Source organism: Mesoplodon densirostris, chromosome 15 (genome assembly GCF_025265405.1).
Source record: "Mesoplodon densirostris isolate mMesDen1 chromosome 15, mMesDen1 primary haplotype, whole genome shotgun sequence".
Lineage (NCBI taxonomy): Eukaryota > Metazoa > Chordata > Mammalia > Artiodactyla > Ziphiidae > Mesoplodon > Mesoplodon densirostris.
Window position 1 is genome coordinate 63,242,808 of NC_082675.1, and position 19,061 is coordinate 63,261,868.

Genomic DNA, 19,061 nt, shown 5'->3' on the forward strand with positions numbered 1-19,061 from the left:
TCTGGCTTTCCCCTGAGGGCATTGCTTCACCTTGCAAGGAGTGGCTGTGCTTTGTTTTTTGTTTTCGTTTTTTAAAAAATATATTTTATTTATTTATTTTGGCTGTGCCAGGTCTTTGTTGTGGCATGCGGGATCATTAGTTGGCGGCATGTGGGCTGGGCATGCGGACTTCTTAGTTGCGGCATGCATGTGGGGTTTACTTCCCTGACCAGGGATTGAACCCGGGGCCCCTGCATTTGGAGCGTGGAGTCTTAACCACTGTGCCACCAGGGAAGTCCCGCCACTGACCCCTTTATATTGTGATGATTTTTGTTCCTTGCTTAGTGCCATTTTGTCCATTATTACTTTTGTCTTAATTCTTGGTCATTTTAATATACGCACAGATGCTTCTTCTGACACTGCCCACTCAGTTCCCATAATGGTTTTGTTCTCTTCCCTACCTCAGCCACGTATTTCCATAGTCATACTCTGACCTATGTTTCTTGAATTGTCTGTTGTAAAGGACCATTATATTTTTATTTGCAATCCATCGTTGGTGGATTTTTTTGGGTAAAATACAGTCAAAATCAGATACTAGGAAATTGAAATGTTCTTTGGTTGTCATGACAATATCAAATTGCTGTAAATTTCTAATCAGTTACTCTTAATTTCTACACTTCCCTCATTGCAGACAGTCATTCAAGGACAGTACTTTGAGTGCTATTTTAGATCTTGTTAGTTACCAGTAACTGCAACCCTTCTGTAATCTCAGTTTCATTCACAGTGCTTCTATCTTTCCAGTTCAGTGTATACCCTTACTCCACTGGGATGTCCATTCTGTTGGTCCTAGCACATTTTCACTACCCTATACCTTCTTAATGTGATCATTTAAATCATATCTTTGTACACACTTGCTTTTTCTTGCTTTGTTCTACTTGCTTGGCGAAACTACAGTTCAGGTTAAATCCAATGTCTACCTCCTCTGCACTTGGACTTACACAGCTGAACTTGAAAGGAGGAGACACATCCATGTATACCAGTTTCACTTTAAATTCATGGCTATAGCCCTTAGAGTGGGCCCTTATTATTGTCTGGAAATCATATACTGTACTTGCCTAGTTTCTTTACTTTCTCACTGTTGTTTCACATCTGGTCCTTTGATCAGCCTCACCACCATCTTACTCATCCTCACTCTTAACTGATGACCTTGCTTTCTACTTTCTTGAGAAGCTTGTAGTCAGAAGAAAACTTCCACAGATTCCCATTATGTTTATCTTTGGCCATACAAGATTAGAATGACACCTTTTGTGTGTGGGTTTTTTTTTTTTTTTTTTTTTTTGAGGTACGAGGGCCTCTCACTGCTGTGGCCTCTCCCGCTGCGGAGCACGGGCTCTGGACACGCAGGCTCAGCCGCCATGGCCCACGGGCCCAGCCGCTCCACGGCATGTGGGATCCTCCCGGACCAGGGCACGAACCCCTGTCCCCTGCATCGGCAGGCGGGCTCCCAACCACTGCGCCACCAGGGAAGCCCCCTGACACCTTTTGTTTTGATGATAATTTTTGTGTTAAGGTCTCTTTTGCCTGTTAATCATACAGATAAATCAGCTGGGGGGGAGTGGTTATATAATTTTCTGTTATTCTCCTTTAAACCTTTGTATGTTCTTACGTATGAGGGATGGACATTCAACAACGACACAATTACTTAACTACAGTTGTGCAAAGTGTCCTGAAGGAAAATAGGTGTGTAATATGTATATAACAAGGATCTTATTAGTCTGTAAGGTACCCATGCTACCCCCCAAGGAAGCAGTGTTTATTCTGATAACCTGCAAAGAGTAGCCAGCAAGAGGTCTGGCACAAAATGAGTGTGAAAGGCCAGAGATCTGAAAAAATTGTTTTTGTGACAGTTTTTGTAGCTAAAGAGAGCTAGGGTGTGAGTGGCCCAAGATGAAACTAGAGATGTGGACAGAGGTTTTGAGCAGGGAAGAGCAATCACATTTTACCTCAAGTTTCTGTTAATGGTTTCTACATAGTTTAGAAATTGAGTATTGTGAATTCTTTTCCACCCTGTGTAAGTCATTGTATTTAGCAGTTTTATTCTTTGTCAGATTTTCTGTAGTGTATATTAAACCCTTTTCCATTTTTTCACAAACCCCCAAACCTGCCTTATTTTTCACCTTGTATTATGCTTTGCTGACCAAGAAGGAGGTCTGATATGATACAAACTCCCTCCAGATTTTCCCAGTAGCCTCATTTACTCTTATACTTACCACTTCCTTATCTCCTCAGAGCAGGCAGTGTACTGCTTCCTTACCATGGTTTAACTTTTCTTCCTGTCCTCAAATTCTTTTGTGTTAGTTTCTTAATTATTACAGGACTAATAAAACGGTGCATTTTCATTGTCCAGAATTGGCAGCCAGGTTTTGAAAATTATTGCATGTGATTCTTTTTTTCTCTTTTTCCGTGCGTTGGGTCTTCGTTGCTGTTGTGGGCTTTCTCTCGTTGCGGCTAGTGGGGGCTACTCTTCATTGCGGAGCATGGGTTCTAGTCATACAGGCTTCAGTAGTTGTGGCACGCGGGCCCTGGAGTGTGTGGGCTTCAGCAACTGTGGTGCGTGGGCTCAGTAGTTGTGGTGCATGGACTTTGGGGGGGTGCAGGCTTCAGTAGTTGTGCCTCGTGGGCTCTAGAGAGCAGGCTCAGTAGTTGTGGCGCACGGGCTTAGTTGCTCCGCGGCATGTGGGATCTTCCTGGACCAGGGCTCGAACCCGTGTCCCCTGCATTGGCAGGCGGATTCTTAACCACTGAGCCACCAGGGAAGCTCCATGAGATTGTTTTTAACTTATAAATGTTTCCAGTGGCCACGAATGTTCTGGTTTTCATGAATGTGTTAAGGAAACTTCATCAGAATGCCTGTTTTATCAGCAGCTGAGAACAGGACCTGAAAGAAACCCAGATATATAGAACATTTATGTTTATAGTAAGCAAAAAAGTAGGCTTGTCATGTTAGATCAATAAATAACTCTATTTTTCAGATATCTTCTGGTTGCTGTCTACCATATAGTGAACTATCAAGTAACTTGATGGAATGAAGTGACGGAGATGTCTTATTGTACCTTACTGACATACCATCTAGCTTAATGTTTGTGTCTGCCTGTGACTTATGGCACATTATGATCATTGCCTTCTTTAACATCAGTTGTTCAGGGTGAGGTATTTACTTGCTTTGCACATTGTTAGCATCCTCTTAAAAAACCACTAGTTAATGAAGTTTGCACTGTATAGGTCACAACTCTTGTGGTTAAAGATTATGTCCTGTTTCTCTGTGATTAAGTGGAGTTGTAGCACACACAGTGGGGGAAGGATATTAGGTTCTAAAGTTAGCATAGGAGGTGGAGAATGTGTGTAGGGGGTTTTCTTTTAAACCCCTTAAGTCATTCATAGAATAGAGAGTTTTAGGTTTTCTGGGTTCACAAAGTAGTTAATCTGTATTTAGTGGCTACTGTTTATGAAACAAAACATGTTTAAACATTAGGCTCATCATATTCAGCATGATGAGAGGTTTGTGGGAACTAGGAAGAACTGAGGAAACAGCAGATTCAGGTTTTTCATCTTAATGCCCCTCTAGAACAACTCCTATTGAGAAGAATGACAGCTTTGATGTATGTAATCACTTTTGTTGCCCACTTGCCAAATGCACGTAATTGGTGGGGTTTTTTTTCCCTTTAGCATAAATGTACATTTGATGTCACTCCACTGTAACTCACTCCCTTGCTTCCTTTCTTTGAGGATTTGAATGTAAAAGTAATCATTCCAGTTCACTTGTTGTAGACCAGTTTTTTTGGAGCATTCATTTTCATTTAAAGTTAACATACATGCTAACTATATCAGAGCTTTGAGGATCCTTTTCTTGCACAGTTTAAATAAAGTTTTAAAGTTGAAAATCCTTGTTTGGTTGCTTGCTGGTCTTGCAAGTTCAGTAATAGAAGATAAATATTGTGCCATTTTTAGTAGCTGTGTATGCCAGTATTTTGGTCGTATTAAGTCCTATGAATTTGACTGTTGTTCAAGCAAATAATAGATACATGTATTTTATTTTATTATTTTTTTTATTTTTTTTGTGTGTGATACGCGGGCCTCTCACTGTTGTGGCTTCTCCCGTTGCGGAGCACAGGTTCTGGACGCGCAGGCTCAGCAGCCATGGCTCACGGGCCCAGCCGCTCCGCGGCATGTGGGATCTTCCCGGACTGGGGCACGAACCCGTGTCCCCTGCATTGGCAGGCGGACTCTCAACCACTGCGCCACCAGCGAAGCCCTAGATACGTGTATTTTAAAGGCCTATATGATGGTAACTTTTGCTGCCCACTTAGAAAGGTAGGAATGTTTTGTTGATTAAATAATCTGCCATTTCTGTTTATTGATTTTTGTGTGTTTTTGTACAGGTTGCTTTCCCGTTGCATCTTTGACATAGTTTCCTAGACTCTGCTCCATGATTTAACTTGAAAGTCTGAAATGAAGATGGAGGAGGCAGTGGGAAAAGTTGAAGAACTCATTGAGTCTGAAGTCCCACCAAAAACATCTGAACAAGAGACAGCTAAGGAGGAAGATGGATCTGTAGAACTGGAATCTCAAGTTCCGAAAGATGGTGTGGTGGATTCTACGGTTCTTTCTTCAATGCCCTGCTTGTTGATGGAACTGAGAAGGGACTCTTCTGAGTCTCAGTTAGCATCCACGGAGAGTGACAAGCCGACAACTGGTCGAGTTTATGAGAGTGACTCCTCTAACCACTGCATGCTTTCCCCTTCCTCTAGTGGTCACCTGGCCGATTCAGATACCCTGTCTTCTGCAGAGGAGAATGAACCCTCCCAGGCAGAAACAGCGGTAGAAGGAGACCCTTCCGGAGTGTCTGGTGCCACAGTTGGGCGCAAGTCTCGCCGGTCCCGATCTGAAAGTGAAACATCCACCATGGCTGCCAAGAAAAACCGGCAATCCAGTGATAAACAGAATGGCCGAGTCGCCAAGGTTAAAGGTCATCGGAGCCAAAAGCACAAGGAGAGAATCAGGCTACTGAGGCAGAAGCGGGAGGCTGCTGCACGAAAGAAATACAACTTGTTGCAGGACAGTAGTACCAGTGACAGTGACCTGACTTGTGACTCAAGCACGAGCTCATCAGAGGATGATGAAGAAGTTTCAGGGAGCAGCAAGACAATCACTGCAGAGATACCAGGTAGAGGATGTTTTTTAAACTGACTGTAGAGCACCTGATGGCATTTCTCAGCTCTCAGGCTCAGTTAGATGAGTGACACTTGAAAAAATCCAGGAGACCTGCAGCTCTGTGTAAATTTGAAGACTGCAGTGTATTAACAAGACATGGCCAATTTAAAAACCTGTTCTGAGGTTTCCAGTGCACTTTAGCACATCAGCCAAAAAAAATACTTCATGATAGGGACAGGATTATTTTTAAGTAATGGAATTTCTCACAAGTCTCTTTCTCTGTAACACATTACCTGAATTCCCATCATTGCCTTTCTAGCACTACTTAGATTTAATACTCACTGCTCAGCATTATTACTAAGTACGTTTTCCTCAGGAATAGGCACCTTGCTTTATTATATGGCCACTGCACTCGAGCTTATGGTGTCTGAAATAACATGAAAGGTTTCTAATAACTATTCCTCCTAAAACAGTAGTTTTATGTGTTCCCCCCCATTCAGTGCATGTTCAGCTAGTTGTCACTTGCATTGAAAGGAATGTTTTTTTGCAAAATTTCCCCCTTAACACCCCCAAGTTTAAAAAGTACAGAAAAATCTGCTGTTCCAGCTTTTATTGGTATAAGAGTCTGTAATTTATTACATGTTTGACATATCTGCTTTCTCCATATTACTACATCTGGTACTGTGTATGTACTACGAAGGCAGTCTTGAGATTTCATAGTGGAAGAAAGATGAGGTCTGAATGGTTCTTGGGTGAATTCTCATTATTGAAGAGACTCTTTTGATTAGGAACATTCTGTAAAGTATGTGGCATTTAATGGATCATGACAGCATTATTTATTGCTACGTTAAAGGGGGAAGTTTTGGTTTTCAGAGTTTTATGGGTGACTGTTTTTTCCTCCTAGTTTTCTGAAATGTTTCTGTTTCTATACGTCAGCATATTGCCGATATACAAAGAATATTTCAAGATAAATCGTATTGGTTAATTAAACCTATAGCTAACCAAACTTACAGAAACTCAGTAAGAAGAATGATTTTATAGGTGTTCAACTTAAAATAAAAGCATCATCCATATAGTATATTAAATATGAGTTTTAAACAATCATTAGAAATGCTTACTGTTTTAATATCTATTGAATTCCTTTGGTAGTTCCTTATGTTCAGATTACTGGGGGAGGGGATTTAATTGAAGCTCATCAGATGACTGCATGAGAGAAGCAAACTTTGGGGTTGTTCTAAGGCAGGTTCTAGGTGTATTTCAGATTTACACTTAATATTTTAAAGAAAGCTATATTAACACCTATACAATTGTTTATGCATTCTTATGTCCTGTTCTAAGCTGTTAATCGGGATCATGATGGATCTCTTGATACAGTGCTTACTTAATTCCACTCACTAAATAGATTTTTATGTAACTGCCCAATACTTTGTCTTTTTATGGAAAGGGAGAAGGTGGGTGAACAAAGTGCTCTTTGAAGATAGACCCCATTGTACAGGTGGCATGAGAAGTATCTTCGTGGGCATTCTCCCTATTTGGCTTAAATAGGTTAGGTGTGCTTTGTTCATATTTTCCAAACCTCTTTGCTAATTGACTACCTTGACCATTGTCTAAAACTTCTAAAACATCAGCCTTCTGTTTCTTGTCTATTCTGAATTGTATACTAACCAAAACACCAAAGTAAATTATCTGAATCTGTAATTTAGTTTCTGTTGTGCACATCACTTAATAAGTTGGTCGATTTTGAAAATATGAAGAGTTTTCTAAGGCAGTCATGGAGAATCAAATGGGAGGTAAGCTGTAGGGCCACTGTATATAACTGCCTAGGCTGTGCACCACAAAGTTACAGAAGGCGCTGTACACGTAAGCAGCTGTGAATGGTCTTTCCTGGAGTTATGCAAAGCAGCAAAGATTGAACATCCTAAGTTTAAATATTAGGAAGTTCATTTCAATGATCCACATTGTTACCCCCGAAAATTTTTGACATTTTTCATTTCTGATGTCGTAATTATGTATACCTCAGTTTCTTGAATCACATTATAACTTTGGGGCAAGGGAGGTACACTCTACCTTATAGCAAGGCAGTTGTTGAAAAGCTGTATAGCTTGTAAAGATAGGATAAATTGTGAACTGACTTAGAAGGTGAGTGCAACACCATGGACATTCAGGTGAACTTAAACTGGATGTACCTAACAGCGAGTCTCTTGGAATTTGAAATTTGAATCCAGCTGTTTATACAGAATGGAAACCAAGAGGAAAAGTAAAAACTGAGATTCTTGCTATATGCTTTCATCAAGGTACAACTAATTTAGTATTTCAGAATTGCTGTATTTATAAACTTTTGTTTGGCAGCAGCTTAAACATTGAAGGAGTTATGCTAAATATTCACTTACGCCAAACAGTTGAATAATTAATGCATTTTCTTTTAAAGAGTGGAAATAATTAATGCTGCAGACTTATATAGTGCATGGTGATGCTTAATAATTGAGTTTGATATTTGGACAGTAGATGTTTATGAAGTGGTTTTGTTGTTGTTGCTTTAGTTAACAGTTAACTGACAGGCAGCTTAGTATCCACACTAGATCATTCTTTCCTTGAAGTTTTTGAAACTATATTGCTCTTTTAAGAATCTGGAGGTATCATATCAGGATAATTCTGGCACTTCTTTCATTTGGGGGACTTAGAGATGAGCAAAAATAGAATATTTTGTAGTGCATATTAATGTGAAAATACTATGTGGTAGTCTTGAGTATTCAAGGCTTTTATTGAGTGTCTCATTTATAATGATATTTTTGTATTATTAATCTTTGTACTTTATTATTAGAGCATTATTTCTTCGGGGGTTGGGAGGGTCAGTTTTTCTGTAAAATCACTTTGAGACTAGAGCTGTAAAGTCTGCTCTTGCAGGGATTTTTTTTTTTTTTTTTTTTGGCCATGACACACGGCTTGTGGGATCTTGGTTCCCCGACCAGGGATTGAACCTGGGCCCTCAGCAGTGAAAACTCAGAGCCTTAACAACTGGACTGCCAGGGAATCCCCTGCAGGGAATTTTGATTTTAGTGAATGTGAATAAGTCTGTGACATCAGACTTCAATTCAAAAATTCTCTGAACAGACCAGCTTACATGCATCATTGTATGTGGGCAGCAGGGAAGAGTTTTTCCAGTGACCGTTGTTTTTCATAAATATTTAGTATAGAATAAACCTCAGGGTAGCTTCATCTTGTCTTGGCTATAATGACCTGCTTTTGTGTGGTTTAATAGTCCACCATGCAAGTGCCCACTCAGACTGAGGTTCCAAAAATAGTATCCACCTTGGTAGGTAAGGGTCAGTTGTCTTCGCTGTTTTGCATTTTAGAAAATCTAATCGGTCTTTGTTGGAGAATGTCAGGGAGGCTGTTGAGGACACCTGTTTAAGATCATCTGAATCCTCAATCCATGTGGCCAGGCGCAGCTCAGTCCTACTGAAGCTAGGATCTCAGCACTCACCACACACAATTATACAGTGAAATTCCTCATGATAAGCTATCATTTTACCATACAGTTTTTCTGAGGTAGAGACTTATTACGCTTGATCAATTAACTCTTACTTGGAAATGAAAAATATTTCTTTAGTAAATCCTTTGTAGGAAATTTTGAAAATAGAAAAATGTGATGTATAAGATTAAAATCCTGCTTTTGTTAACATTTAAGTATATTGCCTTCCATAATATGTAACAAATTTATCATACTATGCATACTTCTTTCTTTCCCTCTAACATTGCATTTTGAGCCTTTAACCAAAACACAATAGTCTCCCTAAAACCATGTATGGATTTTGAATAATTTAGCTAACTATAAAATAACTTCCCTACTCCTGGCCCTTTGGGCTATTTTTAGTTTTTGCTATTATGAGGAAGGGTATGAACACTTGAAGGCTCTTGACACATACTGCCAAACTACTTTTTAATATTTTATTAAGTTTATTCCATCCAGGAGCTTGAGTATTTGTTGCATTATATTCTTTCTATTGAGTGTTTATAAAAATGTTGCTGGTTTGATGGATGAATTGTATCTTTAATTTGCATTTCTTTGATTACTAATGAAGTTGAAAAATCATATTGGCCGTTTGTATTCTTTTGGTAAACAGCCTATTCATGTTCTTTGCACATTTTCCTCTTGCTACACTTGTTTGTTTGTTTTTTTTTTTTCGGTATGCGGGCCTCTCACTGCTGTGGCCTCTCCCGTTGCGGAGCGCAGGCTCAGCGGTCATGGCTCACGGGCCCAGCCGCTCCGTGGCATGTGTGATCCTCCCGGACTGGGGCACAAACCCGTGTCCCCTGCATCGGCAGGTGGACTCCCAACCACTGCGCCACCAGGGAAGCCCACTTTTTTTTTTTTTTAATTGATTTGTGAGGATTCTTAACCTACTGGGGATTGAATTACTTGAAAAATATTATTATTAATTTAAACAGTAGCAACTCATGGTAGAAGACCCCCAAACCCATGTTAGGAATTCCATGACCTTTTTTCCTGTATTGAATATGAAGTGACTAAAAGTCCCATGTCCCCGATTTAAGCCTCTGTAATCTGATTGTATTTTGGTAGCTATTTAGGAGACTCACTAAATACGTTGATAACAAGACACCGAGACTGAGTAATCAGTTGAAAACTGCCTGAAAACTGATTAGTAAATGCAAACAAAGCAGGTAATATCTGTGCAGTTTTCAGTCTGGCTATATGTTAGGATCACTTGTTGAGGGTTGGGAGCATTTAAAACTTATGATGCCCAGACCCCACTGCAGACCAATTAAATCAGAATCTCTGGATCTGACCCAGGCATCAGCATTTTTCTGCCAGCTTTTTTGAGATACAGTTGACATATAACATTGTATAAGTTTAAGTAAGGTATACAACGTGTTGATTTGATAAATGTATATATTGTGAAATGATTAGCACAGTAGGGTCAGTTAACACGCCTCTCACTTCACATAGTTATAAGTTATGTGTTGGGAAGTTTTAAGATCTGCTCTCTTAGCAACTCTCACATATACAATACAGTATTGTTAACTATAGTCACCATGCTGTATTACATCCCCAGAACTTACTCATCTTATAACTGGAAGTTTGTCCTATTTGATCACCTTCACTCATCCTTGCTGCACCCTGTACTCTCCACCAGACTACTCTGTGTTTTTATGAATTTGGTTTTTTTAAGATTCCACATGCAAGTGAGATCATACAGTATTTGTCTTTCTCGGACTTATTTCACTTAGCATAAAGGCACCAGCATTTTTAAGCTCCCAGGTGATGACAGTGGGCAGCCAGGCTGAGAACTACTCAGTTAAGCAAAGTGATATGTTAAGTCTCCCATAGCTAAAAATCATTGTAAAACTGGTAGTCTGCTTCAGTTAAGTTCTGAACAGTGTCATCTAGTTTTTAAATATGTTATTAGTAATTAATAAACATAAGCACCTTTAAATTTTATTCCATTTAAGTGATTATTTTAAAAGCATACATTGTTTAAATGTGGTTTTCTCTGTGCTACAGTGTCTAGATAATGTTACCTTAAATTTAGAAGCTTTGAAATCTTACTGTTGGGTATCCTTTGGCAATCTCTAATGTTAAAGCACCAAGGTATTATTTTCAGCCTGCTTTTCCTAGCTTATTTCCTAAAGTGAGTGCCTTTAAAAACTTTGTGTATGCAAAAGCATAAGCTTTGCTTTTGATGTCTTTTTCAAAGTAGGATGTATTTTAGTGTTAATAAAAGGACATATGTGTGTTTAAGGTGAGAATATGGTCCCTGGTTGTTTTTTTTTTTTTTTAATGTAGTTTTTAGAGCAGTTGTAGGTTCACAGAAAAATTAAGCAGAAGATACAGAGATTTCCCACTTATTCCTGTCCTCACATGTGTACAGCCTCTTGCACTATCAACACCCCCACAGAATGGTACATTTCTTATAATTGATGAACCTAGATTGACATATTATCACTCAGAGTCCACAGTTTACACTAGGGTTCACACTTGGTGTTGTGCATTCTGTGGGTTTTGACACGTATAATTGTGTCCTCTTTTTAAGACTTCAAAATGTCTTGTTTTCAGTATTTATTGCTGGTAGTCATCTTTATGAGGCTGCAACTTATCTCACTGTCCTTACCATAAGTATTCTCACACGAGTTTTTTGAATTCAGCTTTTAAATACTCATTTTCCAGTGTTTGTTGAAAAATAAGCAGTGCCAGAATCTGAAACATCAAAGTGTCCATATCATTTCCTGTCCTGTACACTTCAGTTTACCCGGCACTTATAATGGGGGGATAAACTGTTTAAAGAAAGTTTAGTGTTCTTTAAATTCCATTTAGACTTTCCGTAAGCTAAATATGTTACACTTTGGGGAAAGGTATGCCCTTCTTGAGGAAGTTTACTTATAAATAAGGTGTTTTTAAAAAAATAAATTTATTTTATTAATTTATTTTTGGCTGCGTTGGGTCTTCGTTGCTGCGGGCAGGCTCTCTAGTTGCGGCGAGCAGGGAGGCTACTCTTTGTTGCGGTGCACGAGCTTCTCACTGCGATGGCTTCTCTTGTCGTGGAGCACGGGCTCTAGGCACGCGGGCTTCAGTAGTTGTGGCTCATGGGCTCTAGAGTGTGGGCTCAATAGTTGTGGCGCATGGGCTTAGTTGCTCCGTGGCATGTGGGATCTTTCCGGCCCAGGGCTTGAACCCATGCCCCCTGCATTGGCAGACGGATTCTTAACCACTGTGCCACTAAGGAAGCCCTTGTTTTTTTTTTTTTTTTTTTTAATGTGAAGAAAGGGGATGGGATGGAGTAATCAGGGGAGGAGGAATGAAATGAAGTTAGAGGGAAAGTTGATAACAATAAACTTCATGAGGTTTTTGTTTGCTAGGTAGAATTGGGCTAAAAATTTGTACCATAGCCTTTTGGGCATTGAAAAGAGGTGGCATGACATAAGCAGTTCTCATTTTCTAGGAGAAACACTTCTTTTCTTGATACTGAGACCTGGGAAATTTTTCTTTTGTCTATTCATAAAATGTCACTATGAGATAAAGTAAACCATATTTTCAGAAATACCCTGAGATAAATACAACAGAGCATTTCATAGGGTAGTTCTTTATAAGACTTCTTGGTATAGGTAGATGGTATAAGGCCAAGACTGATTGATTCCATCAATCATTCATTCAGCAAATATTTGGGCACCTACTACGCGGCATTGGGAATGCAATAGTGAATGAAAAGTCCTTGCCCTCATGAAACTTAATCTTTTCTGAGGAGACAGATAATAAATGAATTCATCATGTGCTATCAGGTAGGGATGTACACTATGATAATAAAGCAGGATATAAGAGATGAGATAAAGATGGACTAAGGATGGAGTAGAAAAGCTATTTTAGATATTGTAGTCAAGAGTGGTCTGAGGAGGTAACATTTTTAATAGCTCCTTGAAGAAATGAAGAGTTCAGTATAATTAGTTTTATTAGAAACCCAAAGTATATGGGACCCAAACCAAAGCTGATTTGGCCTAGTTCAAGGATAAAACACTGTATGTAGAGGAGCATATCCTATGAAACCACTGTTCTACTTGCTATTAATAGCTGTACACTATTCACACATTTGGAAAGTGCTGGATCATGTGGAAGCAGATTTCTTTACTGCAGGACAACTCAGAGCCGTTAATGTGCTCTCCAAAGTGGGGGGGATATGATTTGTAGCATATCCCAAACTTAACCACAAAACTTTTTTTTTTTTTGAGGCATACCTTTTAGCACCTTGCACAGACCAGGGTTTATAAAAAAACTGACCCAGAGGTATACATGGATTATGCATATCCTCTGTGGGGTTTTTTTTTTTTTTTTTTTTTAATTTGGCTAAGTCAGGTCTTAGTTGCAGCACGTGGGATCTTCGTTGTGGCATGTGGGATTTTTCCTTTTGGCACTCAGGCTCTAGAGTGCGCAACCTCAGTAGTTGCAGCATGTGGGCTCTCTACTTGTGGCGCGTGGGCTCTAGAGTGCGTAGGCTTAGTCGCCCGTGGCATGTGGGATCTCAGTTCCCCCACCAGGGATCGAACCCATGTCCGTGCATTGGAAGGCAGATTCTTAACCACTGGACCACCAGGGAAGTCCCCTCTATGTGGTTTTTCCATGAGGAAAAAAATTTTTTTAACTTAAAACAAGAGCATTTGATAAAAATCAATTAGCTGACAATTATTGTATACTGATTTATTATGGGTCAGCTGTCAAAACAACGTTTAGAATTTTAAAGTCATAGTGTGAAAATATTCAGAGGTGCAGTGGTTTTCGATCAAGGCTGTACATTAGAATCACCTGGGGAGCTTAAAACAAAACAAACTTCTAATGTCTGGGAGCCACCTAGGTTTTGGTATTTGTTAAACCATTCCAGGTCTTTATGTTCAGCAAAGGTTGAAAACCACTGTTACAGATGAATAGTTAGTTGTATAGTAACAGAATACACAATCCCCTGCAGATTCAGTGAAGCTATGAAAAATGGTAGTATCATGTTATGTGTCTCAGAATTACCTACTTTTGTTTGGTTAATTAATTTAAGTGCCCCTTATGAGTGCTATAACTATATGGCTGTTCTTAGTAATGGTTATGTCATTTTCCTGAATAAGCATGTCTTAATAAAAATACAGTTTTCTGATTTAACCATGTTTTATCAGATGGCCTCAGTGTCTTTAAAGCTGACTTCAATTGTGCTGGGGGATCCGAAGGAGCGCCCAGGGAAATTTCAGGATTACTTGACAGGGGTGCTGTGTGTGATAGGTGCTGCATAGGCAGTGTCCTAGAAGAGGCCATGAGCTGTTTTTCCAAGATGCAGAGGCAGAAAGAGGAGAAGTTCCTGGTGTGGATGGAAAAGCTAACTCTACTTGACACTGGAGAAGAGAACAAGCAGCTACTGGAACCCAGGGAACTTAAAATGCAACTAGTTGGCCAAAGAATTTCCCCTGTCGCCCAATCAGGTGCTTACATGCAGATGCCTGATTCCCAAGAACTGCCACAGCAGCCCTTTGTGACTTGTCTCAGTGTTGACAGTACACTAGAGTTCTCAAAGACATTACAGTTTTCCAATTAACTTTGCTGAAAATGGGAATATTACAGAACAACCTTTGAATCTATCACAAAGTTGTGTTAACTCTCTGGTTTTTGAATTGTGTAAGAAAGAATATGCTTTTGCCCATTGGAAGTTTCTTTTGATGATTTTTAAAAATGATAATAGTAAACAGTTTCTTTTTAAAAAAATTATTCAGAACAGAGTTTGATAAATTCTGGCTTGAGTTTTGTTACATGTGGTTTATACGATGGTAGGAGTGATCCTCATCTTTATGCTTTTTTCATGCAAAAATATAAATAAAATATAAAATAGGGAATCTTAGTGAATCCAAGGTAGGTAAGTAGTTAATTCCCTGAGAGTCTCTTAGCATTATTCTCTGCAAACACTGTTGACTCCCTTCTGATTCCAATAGGAGGAATGATGTAATTAATCCCTCTCTGGAGGTCATGAGTGATTATATTGCATGAACATTTTTCTATCATTCTTTCGTATGTCATTTAATGAACTAATTTGTTGAATTATATTAAATAGCCTTTGTATGCAGGAAGAATGAATTATTTTCGAGCAAATTAATGCTCTGTACCTACTATGCAAGATACTGTAGGGAAAGCTGATTAGAAAGGAGTTTGATTTCATACATGAGAAAAATAGTAGTTTTCATTGTTACATAGATAAATTTTTATTTTGAGCTTTAACTTAAAGCTCAGTGCCTGAGCCAGTAACCTGGCAGACATCATCCAGTGGAATTGTTTGGTACTCTGATGTAAAGGGTACCTCTAGAGGATACAGATGAAATGGTCACTCTATTAAGGGTATGTATTGAATGCGTTTTTAAATTACTAGTGACTAAGTGTATTGGCTAATGTACTACCAATTTAATTTTGTTTTCAATCCCTAGACTGAAAAGAAATGGCATGTTAAAGAGCCCATGGAGTGTGTCAAAGGGGAGAAAATAGCACAGCATTGAAAGGTTTTGCAACATGATAGATTTTTAATGTGTGGCCTAGGACTGGGAGATACTGGTATTTTATCTTTTCTGGGTTAGTAGGAATATTGTGAGAAAAAGCTAAATTAGGAAGAAAATTTTCAGTAGGAATATATAACTTTGCTAACATTACCTGGTTTGGTTTTTTTTTTTGCGGTATGGTGGCCTCTCATTGTTGTGGCCTCTCCCGTTGCGGAGCACAGGCTCCAGACGCGCAGGCTCAGTGGCCATGGCTCACGGGCCCAGCCACTCCATGGCATGTGGGATCTTCCCGGACCGGGGCACGAACCCGTGTCCCCTGCATCGGCAGGCGGACTCGCAACCACTGCGCCACCAGGGAAGCCCTACCTGTTTTTTTTAAATTGTACTTTCTACTGGGTTTACTTACAATAAAAATTTAGTAGTCTTTCCCTTCAAATTTATAACTTAATAACTTCTCAATATGAATAAGGTTAATTATTTTAATATTTAATGTAGTTGCAACTTTGGAAGAGATCTAATTCTGTGTTTTGCAAGAGGAAAGATAGGTGGCATATTTGGAGTTTCATGTATAGTTGACACAAGAACAACAGGAGTTTGAACTGCATAGGTCCACTTATATGCAGATTTTTTTCCACTAAATATGTACTGTAGTTCTATACGATCTGAGCTTGATTGAATTCGTGGATGCAGAACCACAGACTGTAACATTTTATGTGGATTTTCTTCAACTGTGCAGCGGTTGGGAGCCCCAACCCTTGTGTTGTTCAAGGGTTGACTGTATAAACAATAAAGACCTCTGTTTTATTTTAGTAATTTACCAGTAACTACTCAGAAAAATTGTCACTACTTTTTCTATTTAGTTCTATATTCAGACATTTATACCTTGTAAATTAACTGTAATAGACTGAGTCAATTTACTTTGCTTTTCTAGTTTTGAAGTGAAAAATGACTATTGTGGTTTTTTTCTTTTTAGAACTTGATATATGAGAATTGGGAGTTTCTCTGAAATGATAGTGTAACACTTGTAAACTACTTCAGCCAATTTTTTTTAAAATTAAGTTTTATGTCAACAGGAAGAGCAGATTGGTTTTGGGTGACTGACAGGTTTTTAACTAATCTGTACTCTTTACTTGTAGTTGAGATGTTTTCAGGGATGTTTGTTCTGTCTTCAACTTCTCCCTGGCATCACAGATTTTACTAGACATGGATTCTTAGATAAAAGAAAATGTTAATTTAATTTCAGCATGTTAACATGACTGCTTTTCTATGCATGTATAAACTGCTTCAGGCATTTAACAGGTTTCTTTTTTGTTTCATGATTTAATAATATTTCACATATTAAGCATATAGTGGAATGCCTTTTAATTTTAAAATAGAAAATAATGGATCCTTTAAGAATAACATATAGGGCTTCCCTGGTGGTGCAGTGGTTGAGGGTCCGCCTGCTGATGCAGGGGACACGGGTTCGTGCCCCGGTCCGGGAAGATCCCACATGCTGTGGAGTGGCTGGGCCCGTGAGCCATGGCCGCTGAGCCTGTGCGTCCGGAGCCTGTGCTCCTCAACGGGAGAGGCCACAGCAGTGAGAGGCCCGCGTACAGAAAAAAAAAAAAAAAAAAAAAAAAAGAATAACATATAGACATATTCCTAGTATTGACTGGGATATATTAAATAATATTTTGAATATTTGAGAAGCTGTTGAACAATAATTTTGGAAAGCCTTTTCTATATAATTTTGGATACAGATGTGGAAAGAGAAATTTTGATAGAAAGAAAAGGAACACCAGAATATATTGATTTAATTCATAGAATATATACCAAAATATTAAAATTTATTCTGAAGTAAAAATTGACATTTTGTGGTTTGGAGAGTTTAACCTTAAGAATAATTTTATAGCAGAAACATATATACAGATTTCCCCCTGATTTTCAGTTTCTCACAGTGCCTTGAAAATGTGTTGCCGTCTTAAAGAGTATTGTTTTGAAAAACAGTAGTTTTTTTTTTAATATGAGTTGTGCTTTAAAGTGATCATACCTTTTGCAGATTGCACAATTTAAAAATTCTTCTTTCAGAAAAATTTGTTTTTGTATTATGGACAAAGAAGTATTAAGTATTTGAAGTAGTTTTAATAGTTTTTTAAAAACTTGACTGCTGTTGTGGATTGTTGAATTCTCTTTCACTGAGGCAAAGTCTGTATTCCTAAGATTATAGTACTTATACGTACTAATACAAAGAAGTGGGAATTATTTTTGGATTATGTGGTGGCATGTTTATGTAGGTACTGTTTTAGGAGTGCCTAGTGGTCTTCCCTTAACTTCCCTTTAATTCCCTTAATTTTCCTAGAATTTTAAGAAGGTTAAGAAATATATCCTGTTTGGACTTTTTGTAGTGTATAAAGGGCTAATGCTGGACAGAAACTTCTTTCAAGTTATAGCATTAATCTAGACATGGTCCAAATGCTTTTTATTTAAGAATATAATCCCGTATCTGGATTATGTCATCTCTAATGGGTACATAATGGAATTTAGTTGCTGGTATTTAAAAGAGGGGGCAGTGAAGATAAATGTGTTTTCTAATAATCTGTCTATAGACTGTTTTCTGCCTAGTTTATACTAGTTCAGTGTTCGAGGACATTAGATTCCTAATCATTTTAAGAGAATTTAATCAGCAGGTTAGAATTATCAGGTTATTCGAGCCACTCATTAGATGATAACTTTTAATTATATTGATGTGTACTTTGTGTGCTTATTAAAACTTGAGTGTAATAAGAGCTCAAATAAAATTTTAATTTAGAACATAGTTCAGTAAAATTAAAATCTTAAAACTTAATATTTTGCATGAAGTGTTTTGTTTTTTTTTTTTTAATTTAGAATAAAGGCTCTGCCATTTTGGGGCTCCAAGAGAAAAGCCTGTTTTTTGTTACCAAGTCAAAGGAATAAGCCTAGTCTCAAGGGGGTATGTTTGTGCACATGCTCGTGTATGTGTACCCACCTTCAGAATTTTGAAATAATTAATTCTGTGTTTTTATTAATGTTATAGTTGGCAGGTTGCTGGAGACATAACTGTGCAATCGTCTACAGGGATTTTAATGGATTCAGGTCATTAATATATCCATTTATTGCTTCCTAAATGTGTGTTGAAAAAAAGTTGCCTACATACTAGTTAAGGTGATTAGTTAAAGGGAAAATTTTATTTCTTAGATTATCAAGTAAAGGTTTGGACCACTTGTTTGTTTCATTAGCAAACTGAGTAAAAGAATATACATGAACTAGTTTATTTTGCATCATTGCTTTTGTCATTCCTTAGTGTTAGGTATATTTAACAGCAGAGACTCTGGTCTCTGGGTCAAGGTATAGCTCAATTTAATTAGATTTATTACTTAAAATTTGTATGCAAGTCAGAATATTAGAAATGAAGTCATTTTAAATGTATTAAATCTGCTGTTAATGAAAGAAATGCTATAGTGATTCCTTTTGTTGAACAAAACAAAGCACCCAGATTGATATTACTGATAATTTTCATTTTTAATATACAGCTAAATTTGCCTGATGGTACAGTTACATGAAAATTATAGGAAAGATGGTGAATAGACTTCATGCTATGTATCATCATTTGTTTAGAGTAACGTTATAGGCAAGTTATTTCACAGAAGGTGAGTTTTAAAAATAATTACCTGTTATATTTTGTTTAACTTGTATTGATTTCCTCTCTTCTGTTTGTATTATTTAAATGGTACAGTGAGGGCGCAATGAAAAAGATTTTGTGGAGTTCCACATGTCAGAAAATACAGTATCAAAACAATTGAAACAAATTTATTAAACTGAAAATTTATTAATTTATTATTAAA

General features: G+C 38.0%; 1 protein-coding gene across 4 annotated transcripts in view; it reads left to right on the forward strand.

Moving 5' to 3' along the window:
- ARK2N (arkadia (RNF111) N-terminal like PKA signaling regulator 2N) overlaps positions 1–19,061 on the forward strand; it is a 78,537-nt gene that overhangs the window by 29,178 nt on the left and 30,298 nt on the right. For 3 of the 4 annotated variants that reach the window (XM_060118774.1, XM_060118772.1, XM_060118776.1), the window contains exon 2: positions 4,419–5,203. In XM_060118774.1, coding sequence (XP_059974757.1) covers positions 4,489–5,203 — 715 coding nt within the window. In that variant the 5' untranslated portion in view covers positions 4,419–4,488. Of the gene's footprint in view, positions 1–4,418; positions 5,204–13,857; positions 14,705–19,061 lie in introns of those variants that run through there. The other variant, XM_060118775.1, reaches the window with a different exon arrangement.